This window comes from Mus pahari, chromosome X, assembly GCF_900095145.1.
Source record: "Mus pahari chromosome X, PAHARI_EIJ_v1.1, whole genome shotgun sequence".
In the NCBI taxonomy this organism is placed as follows: domain Eukaryota; kingdom Metazoa; phylum Chordata; class Mammalia; order Rodentia; family Muridae; genus Mus; species Mus pahari.
This window is the reverse complement of record NC_034613.1, coordinates 148,169,885-148,181,191: the sequence shown is the minus strand read 5'-3', so window position 1 is coordinate 148,181,191 and position 11,307 is coordinate 148,169,885. Positions and strand designations below refer to the sequence as shown.

Sequence of the window (11,307 nt, the reverse complement as noted above, 5' to 3'; positions counted from 1 at the left end):
GGTCTTGTAAACTTTATATGACCCAGCACAGGGCAAGGCCTGGGCCAAGTAGTGGGAGTGGGTGGGTAGGGGAGCAGAGGTGGGGGGAGGGGTATAGGAAACTTTTGGGATAGCATTTGAAATGTAAATAAAGAAAATAAAAAAAAACAATTCTCATCTTAATTTGTTGAGGACTTTCAAGCCAGGCAGAGATGGGAGTGAGCAACCTTCAAATGACTCCAGGCCCTGCCTACTGTATCCTCCTGAGCAATCTCTAGTGAGAACTGTTTATGTTTAGTCAAATCCCAGTGCTAACAGTGATAAAATGAGGTACTTGTTTCTATGTAAGTCATCATGTTTTGAAATGAACTGTAAGTAGCCTACAGAGCTCATATTACCTTTTTGGTTATGGTAACACTGACACAACTAGTTCCTGCCTCCCCAGCACTGAGATCACAGGTGTGTTACCCATTTTGGTTTTTTCATGGGTTCTGAGGACTTAACTCAAGTACTCATGCTTGCATGGCAGTCATTTCACTGACCTTTCTTCTTAGTCCCTTCTAGTAGTATCAGAAGGAAAAGGGACAGAGATGATATTATATTAAACCTAGCTGTTTAGGGCTGAAGAACACGGCCCACTCAACCCAAATCTGTGCTCCTTGAGCTACTTTCCTGGGCTCCTAGTCAGAGGTCAAAAGTTCCTTCTACCTCCCTCACCCAATCCAGTTGGTATCTAGCTGCTCCCAGCCTCCCTTTCCCCATACCCACCTCCCTGTCATTCATATTAGACCATACAGTAGTCCAAGTTACTACCCCTTAGTTTTTTGCATTCTCTGAGCAAGTTAGTGGCATGTTTTCTTGTTCACAATGGTCTTCTGGTGGCTAAGATCCTCAAGATCATAGACAGGCCCAGAAACATTAGGGGTCCGATTTATTTATTTATTTATTTATTTATTTATTTATTTATTTATTTATGTTTTTTTGAGACAGGGTTTCTCTGTGTAGCTCTGGCTGTCCTGAAACTCACTTTGTAGACCAGGCTGGCCTCTAACTCAGAAATCTGCCTGCCTTTGCCTCTCAAGTGCTGGGATTAAAGGTGTGCGCCACCACCGCCTGGCTGGGGGTCCAATTTATTGAGTCTTGTCCAATCTTCACTTTCTGGCTTCTGGAAATGAATATGTTCGAAAGAATTGTGAAAAGCCAATGGAGCCACTTATCTGTCTGGCACTATTACCACTTCTAGCATCACCACTTCCTTGACTTTGAGCTTGTGTGATGCTTCCAGTGGTGAACCCTGGGAAGTCTGGGCCCTTAAGTTCAGACAAATTCTGCTTTCTCCTGGAAAAATGAATATTGACTAGAGTGTCCTAAAGACTGATGTAGTACTCAAAGAAAGAATGACTTTTAAGCCCCTTCTGACCAATAACATGTGTTCAAACCACCACAGAGTCACTGAATTCCAGATTTGTAAAGAATCTCACACCACACATTTTTAATGGATGAGAAAACTAATGTCCATGGAAATCAGGAGGCCTTTTTTTTTTCATACTAGCACAGCAGGGTAGAAGTAAAATCAACCAGGGACTTGAAGACTTGGTACATTGTTTGGGTCTTTCCACACTCTGTCCTTCAGAGTGAAGAGGTCAGTGGCCTATTTCATCTCTCACAAGTACTTCCAAAAGAAGTACATCATATAGGGCTTTAAAGTTTAAAAAATGTAATATCACCATGCTGATTGTGAGAGATTTGCTAATAATGCCTTACTTTATTCTCACATGTACATAAGGGGAAGTCTTGTTTCTCTACTTAATGGATATGAAAGAAACTGGCATAGAGCTGAAAGCCTGGCCTGGGCAGAACCTTATAGGAGAGCACATCCTGGAGGTCAAACTTCATTTCTCCTGCCTCCAAATTTAATTTTTCCAGGGACAGTGAGTCAGTCAGCCAAAAAGAGAGTGCTCAACTGAAAACGCCTGAGGAACTTTGTTTCACATGCAGATTCTGCTGTTTTAAGTCAAATAAGGTCTGGACTTGAGTTTTGGAGGTTAATTTTTGTCTATATATTGTATAACTGAGACTGCTCATGTTGACAGTAGGCACAGTCAAAGATTTCTTTGGAGTGATACTGGTGGCTTCTGACATTTTGATATGAATGACTCATGCCCTGAAAATCATCTTGAGCATACCCCTAAAGATATTGGTCTAGATGGCACTGGACCACACAGTAACTAGGGGCAAACTTGCTCATTTGCTTGAGCATCCTTTGTCTATATATCATCCACTCACACTTCTTTTTCTCCTCTCCATTCTCTCTCTCTCTCTCATTTTCATTCAGGATAATATTAAGACTTCTTTGCTAGTTAAGGTGGTTGCAAAAAGTCCAATGGATTTTGTTGCCCCTGTGGTTCAATTAATTCAGGGAAGGTTATTGAAAACCGCCTGATCTCCAGGGCCAGCCACAGAGAGGTGAAAATGAGTAAGTCTTTCAAACTACAGAAGATCACAGTAAAATGTGAAATTAGTGATCGCTTTGGTATTCTTAGAAGTTCTGATAAGGAAGTCTTTGAAATGGCTAAGCAGGGTGCCTCAGCTCTCTCTCTCTCTGGGGAAACTAATGCAATCTCTATAGATGAGAAAATGCAGGGGGAAAAAAAACTCTCTACAGCCTAAACCAGAACTTTCCAGGCTGAAGATAAGCTATTCAAAGGGGGAGGAGTAGCACATGCAAAGAGATGGCATTTGGGGGTAGATATGCTGAGAGCTACCATTTAGTTCAGGGTGGTATGGTCTTTTATACTTAGTAGGGGCCTTGATTACCCTTGTTGATCTTTATCCAAGTGATTTCCTGCTTTCTTTCATCTCTCAAATCCATTACATCTTTACCAACACCCAACTATGCACTGTCTAGGTTTCTTTTAAATGATACAGATCCCTGTTCTAAGGGTGAGCAGACCCATTCAGAGTAGCTTTCAACATCAAAGTCCTAAATGGTATCATTGATGCTATCACTGCTAACATATGCTTGTCTTTGTTGGGCTCTGGTGAATTGCATTTATGGGCAGGGGTCTGTTATCAGCTGCTGTTGAAGACTTTGATCCTGGCCTCTTGGGAGCTTCATGCTGGGACTGTCTTACAGATATTTTCTTGCTGTAAGGATTAGATAAAAGACCTAGGTGTCCTGCATGTTTTCCAAAGTCCCTTTGTAGGTAAATAATAGTTGTATAGGAGAGATGCTATCTTTTCAGGCAGAATACAGCCAGGGTGAGTTATGGAAAATTCTTTTCCATCCTATCTCTGATGGGCATTGTCATTCATTGCTTCTTCAATCCCCTTCACCACTGGAATTGTTTTTCCTATCAGCAGAGCTAACTTCACTAGTCTTCATTTTCCAGACTCCATGAAAATCAGGAGGCCTTTTTTTCCCTGGGCATGACTCTACACTGATAAAGGTTTATTTACCAAACTAGATGGCCTGAATTTTTCTGTAAGGTGCAGTTTGCAGAGACTTGATCTATGTAATTCAGGTCAGCAAGGAATCTTGGATTTAGACTGTAGGAGGTTTTAAAACAATGTCTTCAAGGTCATAAGCAGAGCTATAATCCGTGAGCAAAAAATGTACCTGTTGGGGAGAAGGAATAAAACTAAGTAAAAGACACAACAAGCTCTTCTGAGTTACCAGTGGCCATGTGTTGAGGGTTCCTTCAACATTTGCCATACTGAGCTGACAGAGATAATCAGTTCATTTCTCAGGCAGCTGATCCAAACCACATACTTCCTTCTTGCTGCTCCCCTATCTGTCTGGACTCAAGCTACTCCTCCATTTGTGCTATCCTACGGGATCCCAAATAGAGTTCCTTTCATTTTTCTCACCCATGTTGTCTTTGTTTACACTCTTCCCGATCCTCTCTTTTTGTCTTTTTAGCTACAATCTCAGGAGAGACATCAGCTACTCTTTTTTTTTATTTTTTTTGTTTACATTTCAAATGCTATCCCAAAAGTTCCCTATACCCCCCCGCCCTGTTCCCCTACCCACCCACTCCCAATACTTGGCCCAGGCCTTCCCTTGTGCTGGGTCATATAAAGATTGCAAGACCAAGGGGCCTCTCTTCCCAGTGATGGCCGATTAGGCCATCTTCTGCTACATATGCAGCTAGAGACTTGAGCTCAGGGGGTACTGGTTAGTTCATATTGTTGTTCCACCTACAGGGTTGCAGCCCCCTTCAGTTCCTTGGGTACTTTCTCTAGCTTCTCCATTGGGGACCCTGTGTTCCATCCAATAGCTGGCTGTGAGCATCCACTTCTGTGTTTGCCAGGCACTGGCATAGCCATGCTCCACTATGTTCATAGCAGCTTTATTTATAATAGCCAGAAGCTGGAAAGAACCCAGATGTCCCTCAATAGAGGAATGGATACAGAAACTGTGGTACATTTACACAGTGGAGTACTGCTCAGCTATTAAAAACAATGAATTTATGAAATTCTTGGGCAAATGGATGTATCTGGAGGGTACCATCCTTAGTGAGGTAACCCAATCACAAAAGAAGTCACTAGATATGCACTCACTGATAAGCGGATATTAGCCCAGAAACTTAGAATACCGAAGATACATTATGGAAAACAGAAGAAAACCAAGAAGGATGACCATTGTGTGGATACTTCATTCCTCCTTAGAATAAGGAACAAAATACTCATGAAAGGATATAGGTACAGAGNCAAAATTTAGAGCTAAGATGAAAGGATGGACTATCCAGAGACTACCCCATCCGCAAATCCATCCCATCATCAGCCACCAAACCTAGATACTAATGCTCATGCCAGCAAGATTCTGCTGAAGGGACCCTGATACAGCTACTCTTTTTTAGGAGTCCCTGGGAGTCAATCTGAACTCAATTGATTAAATCTTGTTGACTTTCCTCTACTAATTCTGAGTCTAGTGCTCATACCTGAAAATCTCCATAATGTCTACAGATGGATGGGATTGTGGAGACGGCTCAGTGGGTAAAGCTCTTGCCATGTGATCATTTGACTTGAATTCAGATCCTCAGAACCCATGTAAAATTGTCTGCGGTAACAATTTATGTACAATTACAGAAATCCTATGATGAGATAGGACTGAGACAGGGGAATACTTGGAAGCTGGTGGGTCAGCTAATCTGGTATACAAAGTAGTAAATAGTAGACACTGTCTCAAACAAGGTAGAAGGCAAAGAAAAAAACCCCTAACTTGTGCCTGCACACATGCACATATCCCCACCTCTCCTCCAAATGAGAAATTGCTGAGGGATTTATTGTTTGGAGTGGCTTCTTTTTTATTCATTCAAGCACTGTAACCTGGAGTAGCTGCTGCAGTAGATACTTGGTAAAATTTCAGAGAGTCACCCCCATACACTTTGAGTTATGTCTCAATCTGTAACTCAGTCTGATCTTGAACTCAGGGCATTCTTTCTGCCTCATGTTCCAAATACTGGGATTATAAGCACTAGCCACTATGTCTATCACTGACTTCTTTCATAGCAAGTCAAATCTCTGCAATTCTTTCTCCAACTGAGGTCTGTGTTTGTTTTGTTTTTGTTTTCTGATGAGACATCTGTATTGTGTGTTTATAGACCGTCATCTTAGTTTTCCTCATCAGAGATGTAGTAAGATATTAAGGCCATCTTGTTTTTGTAAAAATTAGAATGCTACGCCTTGCTTTCTAATTTGACTTCTTCCTTTATATTAATGGTTATGTTATTGGTTGCTACTTACTTATGCAATATGATTCTTCCCTGGGTACTCATTAGCTGGTATAGTTTTCAATTTGGCACAGCTCAGAACTCAAACTTTGAGAAAGCTTTAAAGCAGCTGAGTTGCACAGATGGTCAATAAATCATTCACTGTGACCATTTTATTGCTTGTAAGGTGATTACCCCATTTTGTTCGTAGTGACTTTTCTAGTTGATTAAAGTCCAGTTTTATCAGGACATGGTTGAGTCCTCTAATACGTTAATATATAAAGCAATGAGAGAAGACTGTACCAAATATTTTTATAACCACCTTCAATATTTTAATTGTTGATTCCAAGACTTTGTGGCCTTCATCCTATAATTCGAATTTCCATACTTGTTGCCAAAGTAATTTTTATTTGGTGCATATTCCAGGCTCTTATCTTTCTACAAGTTCTGCTACAAAAATTTTCTGTGCCTCAAGGTGGTTCCTATGTGATCTGTCAATGAGGCTCCAAGGGTGGCAGAACATGGGAGGTTTATGACTGGATTCCAGGCCAGGGGAGCCTGAACAGTTGGCATGGAATTGTTATCTAAGATGTTCAAGTCTTCTACTTTCCTGACAGCAGTACCTGTTTTGACTGTGTTTTAAGAAAGACTTAAAATGGGTATCTGGTCCCAGAGCTCCTTCCCCAGGGGACTTCTTGGCTGATAGTGGTCTGTCCTACAGCATTGTTTATATCCAGGGTGGCCCTCTGTTGAAGAGGGCTGCTGCCACCTACTGATTGCCTTGTTATGTGTGAAGTGAATCAAAGTCTGCTCTGTTATACATTTGTTTGCCTTTGATGACAATCACAGAGGCGGATTCCTTCTTTTGTCTATGGGGAGAAACGATGAGATGACTTTGGTTACAATGATTTGCCAGTCTGACTCTGTCCTTTTGTAGAACATGGAAAGCAACTAACATACTTATTTGGGAACTATTTTTGCAAATTTGCCTAGTCACTGAATTTTGCCATCATGTGTCCACTTCAGTTTAGCACACATTAACAAAATATCTGATGTAGTCAACCTAAAAAGAAGAAAGACTCATTGAGTTGCTGTTTTTCAAGATTGTGAATCTGTGATCAATTAGCCACCTTGCTTTGGGATTCTGCTGACAGTATATGCCCTGGCACAATTTTGTGGTGGAATAGATTCTTCATGGCCCAGTACATGAGAGGGGAGTGAGGGGAAGGAGCTGGGCTCCCCAAACTCCTCTTTGGGGGCACACACCTTATCACCTAAGGACCCCACTCCCCATCCCTCCTCTCAGCTCCCCTGCTTCAAGATTTCAATACCTTTCAATAGTGCCACCTTGAGGATAAAGTATAGAATACAAGGACTTTTAAAGGACATTTAAGAAACAATCTATAGCACCAAGTCAGTAGTGGTGCATTAAAAGGTCTTGGTGCATAAAACTGTCTTGGCAATTGTGGAGAATGATGAAAAGTTCAAGTCACCAGAATCACACCTGCCAGCTGTGGTCAGGGACAATAACCTACTTTCATGTTTCCACAGTTATATTGAGAACATGTGGCCTTTTTCTGTTTTATTACATTCTGCATTCAAATCAAACCTCCAAACCCATGCTCCTTTCCTTGGTCATTTTGTTGTTTTAGGTATCCTTGAAATACTACAACGTAGTGCTAGCCATGTTTCCATGTGTTAGAGCACTGTTTGTGATGTGTTTTGTGGAGAAAATATGACTAATAGAGAAATTTTGATCAGGCCTCAGCAGTGGTGCATCTGGCTGTGTTCAAGTGTACAGAATGAGTAGTGTATATCAAATAAGATGACTTTAAAAAGATGGTATGTTGATAAGTTGAAAAAGAAGTTGTGAGAAAAGGCTTTCGGGATTCCTTTGTGGGCAGTTGTTTGGTATTTCTTCATTCATTGTTCAAGATGACTTTGCAACAGATAACTGGAGAAAATAAGGATGAACTGAGTACATACTACGTACGTTATAACCAAGATACTGGTGTGGAAATAATGTTCTGGATTATGTTAAAAAAATAGAAGCAAGTAATGATGGCATGTGCTTATCCTAGTGCCTAAGAAGCAGAAATAAGAGGATCAGGAGTTCCAGTCATTCTTTATGACATAATGAGTTCAAGGACAGTGTGGGCTACACAAGACTCTGTCTCAAAACAAACAAACATAGGGAAGGAAATAGTTGTAGAGCACTTGCCTAACATGTGAAAGATTCATCTAATACACACCAACACACATGCACACACACACACACACACACACACACACACACACACACACACAGAGTGGGAGGGAGAGGTGGGGAGAGAGAAAGAGAAGGAGGGAGGGAGATATAAAGTAGAGAGTTCCTGAATTATGCTGCCATATCTATGGTGTGATCCTGCTTTGTTTCTTTGTGGAGCTGGGGATTGAACCCAAGTCTTCATGCATGCTATGCAGACATTCTGTCCTGAGCTACACACGAGCCCTGTTTGCATTTTTAACAGGTGGACTTCTCTTCCAGGAGTAACTAGCATGGTCAGTGCAGGAGCCATGAGTGCCTCTGGGAACCTAATGGACTTCCTTGATGAGCCCTTCCCTGATGTGGGGACCTACGAAGACTTCCACACCATAGACTGGCTGAGGGAAAAGTCCAGGGACACTGACAGGCATAGAAAGGTAGGTGATACTATGCTTAAGAGGTCCTTACCAATAATTCCACGAAGCTTTCATCTTTCAGTTAGGATGTGAGCCTGAGGCTATGTATTACATATTGGTTCCACAGAGAGAAAGAACTAGTAGGAAAGCAGAGACAAAGACTGAGAGTTACAATAGCAGGTACCTTGGTAGAAATATGACCAGTGCAAGCAACAAGGGGACCCTGGAACCAGAAACATTTAGACTACATCTTGACCCAGATACCTTGATGGGACTTGAGTTTGAAGCTGTCATGTTTTGGGCTTCATTTTCTTATTCTTGAGGAGAGAGGTGATTACACTGAAGACTGGGGTGGGGGAGAGGCTCACTATGTTGCCATGCATCTAGTTGGCATTCAGTATACTAGAATGGTACAAAATGCAGTTATATAGTAAAGGCTGTGGGCTCATTTAGAAGGAATAAATAAAGAATGTTTTTTTCAGAAAGGGTGTGACCAAGGGTTTGGGTGTCAGAGGGGAATAGGTTCCTAAATATCAGGAGTGGGCTTTTGTAAAGTCATAGAAGCATGAAATAATCCTGGAGAGGCCTGGGTTTGTTGAAGGATTCTCTCGAGAAGATGAATCGAAATAATCCTAGAAGAATGGGCTATGGGAATGTGTTAGGAATGATTAAGTGGGCCTTGGGAAAGAATTAGTGATGGCCACAAATGGACTGTAAGAATGTACTGCAGGGAGAAAACTAGGAACCTTGGAAGCATGGTCAAGAGGAGGAAAGAGTTCTTACTGAAGGCTGTAAAAAAAGATGGAGATAGGATCAGGGTTAAGCCATGGGGAGCTTTACAGTAGAGAATAGCATGAAATAGAGTCATACAACAGCAGGCTTTTGTCAGACAATGTGATGCTTTTGCTAATGAGTGGAGGAAGGGGAGTGGGGACTATCATACAGCAGGTGGTGGGATACAGTAAGCTGTGCATCTCAGCATGCAGGTAGGACTCCCTTGGAGAGTGAGAGACCCCTAGCATGCAAATGTCTGCTGAAGCTTGAGACAATGACAAGGTGGCCTGGGTACTTAAAGAGAGAGTAATGATGGAAGCAGGGCCCTGGAACACATATTCTGGGTACAGAGGGAGGCAGGTGGGAGTCAGAGCCAGAAGAGATGAAATAGGGAACCAAAAATAAAGGTGGGGGTGATGATACCAGAGGAGTGTAGGGGATCCCCCAGAATGGGGAAGGAAAGAGCCATGATATAAAGATACCATAGTGTTCTCTAAGAGTTTAGCCCCTTAAATGAAAATCCATGCTGAATCTGACTTGCTCTTTGATGATCTAAAATTCACTGTGAAGGGAAGCACTGATCGTGTGTTGCATCCTTATAGCCCTATGAACTAGAAAGCCCATTAGATCATTGTGCTACATTGCTGCATGAAAAATGTGACTGGGAATTTGGCCGCTTCATTATATTTATCTTCTCAGTCTGTTTCCCGAGGAATCTATTTCAGAGAAAGAAGCGTGAACCGGAAAGTGCGTTCTGATCAATTGCTGTATGTCCTTCATTGCCAGATAACCAGCAAAAGTAAGGAGTCTATTTGGGAGTTCATCAAGAGCCTGCTGGACGCATGGTCAGGATGGGTGGTGATGCTACTCATTGGGCTACTGGCAGGTATGTGTGTAGTGCTCCTAGCACCCCCAAACTCCATACACTTGGGAAACAACGAAGCTGTGGAATAGTCATCTTCCATTTTCATGCTTGAACCACTGAGACTAAGGCAAGAGCCTGAATTTTTTTTTAAAGAATATCTTTTTTAATTTTCGAGACAGGGTTTCTCTGTGTAGCCCTGGCTGTCCTGGAACTCATTCTAGACCAGGCTACCTGATTTTAACGGTGGCACCACAGACCAGAGCAACGATGGCTCACAAAACAAGTATGGGCTTCTGAAAAGTACTTAACAGTGCTTCTTGATTCTGTTAACACGCTGAATAGGTTTATGATCACCCTGAGTTTTTACAGAAAGCATACATTTTATATTCTGTAATATCCAGATGTATGTGGGGTTACAAAATTTAGAAACATTATAATCTGCAAGCATCAAGCACTACATGTGATGGGCTTTTTCTATTACTACAAAGCCGTGAAATGCATGATTGCTAAGACTTTCAAAGTAATGTTATCTACCCATAGGATACAAGCTGAATCCAGGATAATTGCATCTAGACTACACACTGTGCTGACTCTTAGAGTTTTTTTTTGTTCTCTGCTGTTATAATCTCAGTGCCATTTTGTGGACTATAGATACTTGACTTTTTATGGCAGAGGTTTGCTGAACTTCATTACTTTTTAGGAGGTTATGAAGATTTCTGTTAAACAGACTTTCTGGTTAAAGCACTCTGATGCTGAGTAAAGACCTTCTCTTTTCCCTTCGTAATTCCAATGTGCAACTGGAGGCAACAAGCACTTAGAAAGCTGGTCCTATGAACACAGTAGAAGTGCAGGAAAATGCAGAATAAAGAAGTTTGGGTCTCCGGCCGATCGCCGCCATCATGGACACGAGTCGCGTGCAGCCCATCAAGCTGGCTAGGGTAACCAAAGTGCTTGGCAGGACCGGTTCGCAGGGACAGTGCACGCAGGTGCGAGTGGAATTTATGGATGACACCAGCCGCTCTATCATCCGAAACGTCAAAGGCCCTGTTCGAGAGGGTGACGTTCTCACCCTATTGGAGTCAGAAAGAGAAGCTCGAAGGTTGCGCTGACCTTACTGCTGGGTTCTGGATATCCACTACTTAGCCCACGGAATGCCTGCAACTGTTAAATAAAGCATTTGTATTCAAAAAAAAAAAAAAAAAAAAAAAAAAAAAAAAAAAAGTTTGGAAGATAGGCGCCTCCAGTGTTGTATGAATTTGGATGAATATTGTAGGGAGAAAGTAGTATGATTTTCTCATGGCTCCGATGGTGGGA

At 41.9% G+C, this 11,307-nt stretch overlaps 2 protein-coding genes across 4 annotated transcripts in view; both read left to right on the top strand.

The window, feature by feature from the left end:
* The window catches only part of Clcn4 (chloride voltage-gated channel 4), a 55,213-nt gene that overhangs the window by 18,923 nt on the left and 24,983 nt on the right, over nucleotides 1-11,307 (top strand). For 2 of the 3 annotated variants that reach the window (XM_029534373.1, XM_029534374.1), the window contains 2 exons: nucleotides 8,204-8,375; nucleotides 9,915-10,014. In XM_029534373.1, the coding sequence (XP_029390233.1) occupies nucleotides 8,204-8,375; nucleotides 9,915-10,014 (272 nt within the window). The remainder of the gene's footprint in view (nucleotides 1-8,203; nucleotides 8,376-9,914; nucleotides 10,015-11,307) is intronic. The other variant, XM_021187544.2, reaches the window with a different exon arrangement.
* On the top strand, nucleotides 10,856-11,214 carry LOC110313398 (40S ribosomal protein S28). Its single transcript, XM_021187545.2, has one exon. The coding sequence runs from the start codon at nucleotides 10,893-10,895 to the stop codon at nucleotides 11,100-11,102; it is 210 nt and encodes a 69-aa protein (XP_021043204.1). The 5' UTR covers nucleotides 10,856-10,892; the 3' UTR covers nucleotides 11,103-11,214.

Coding starts and splice junctions, on each gene's coding strand:
- LOC110313398 (XM_021187545.2), top strand. CDS start 10,893: ATGGACACGAGTCGCGTGCAGCCCATCAAGCTGGCTAGGGTAACCAAA.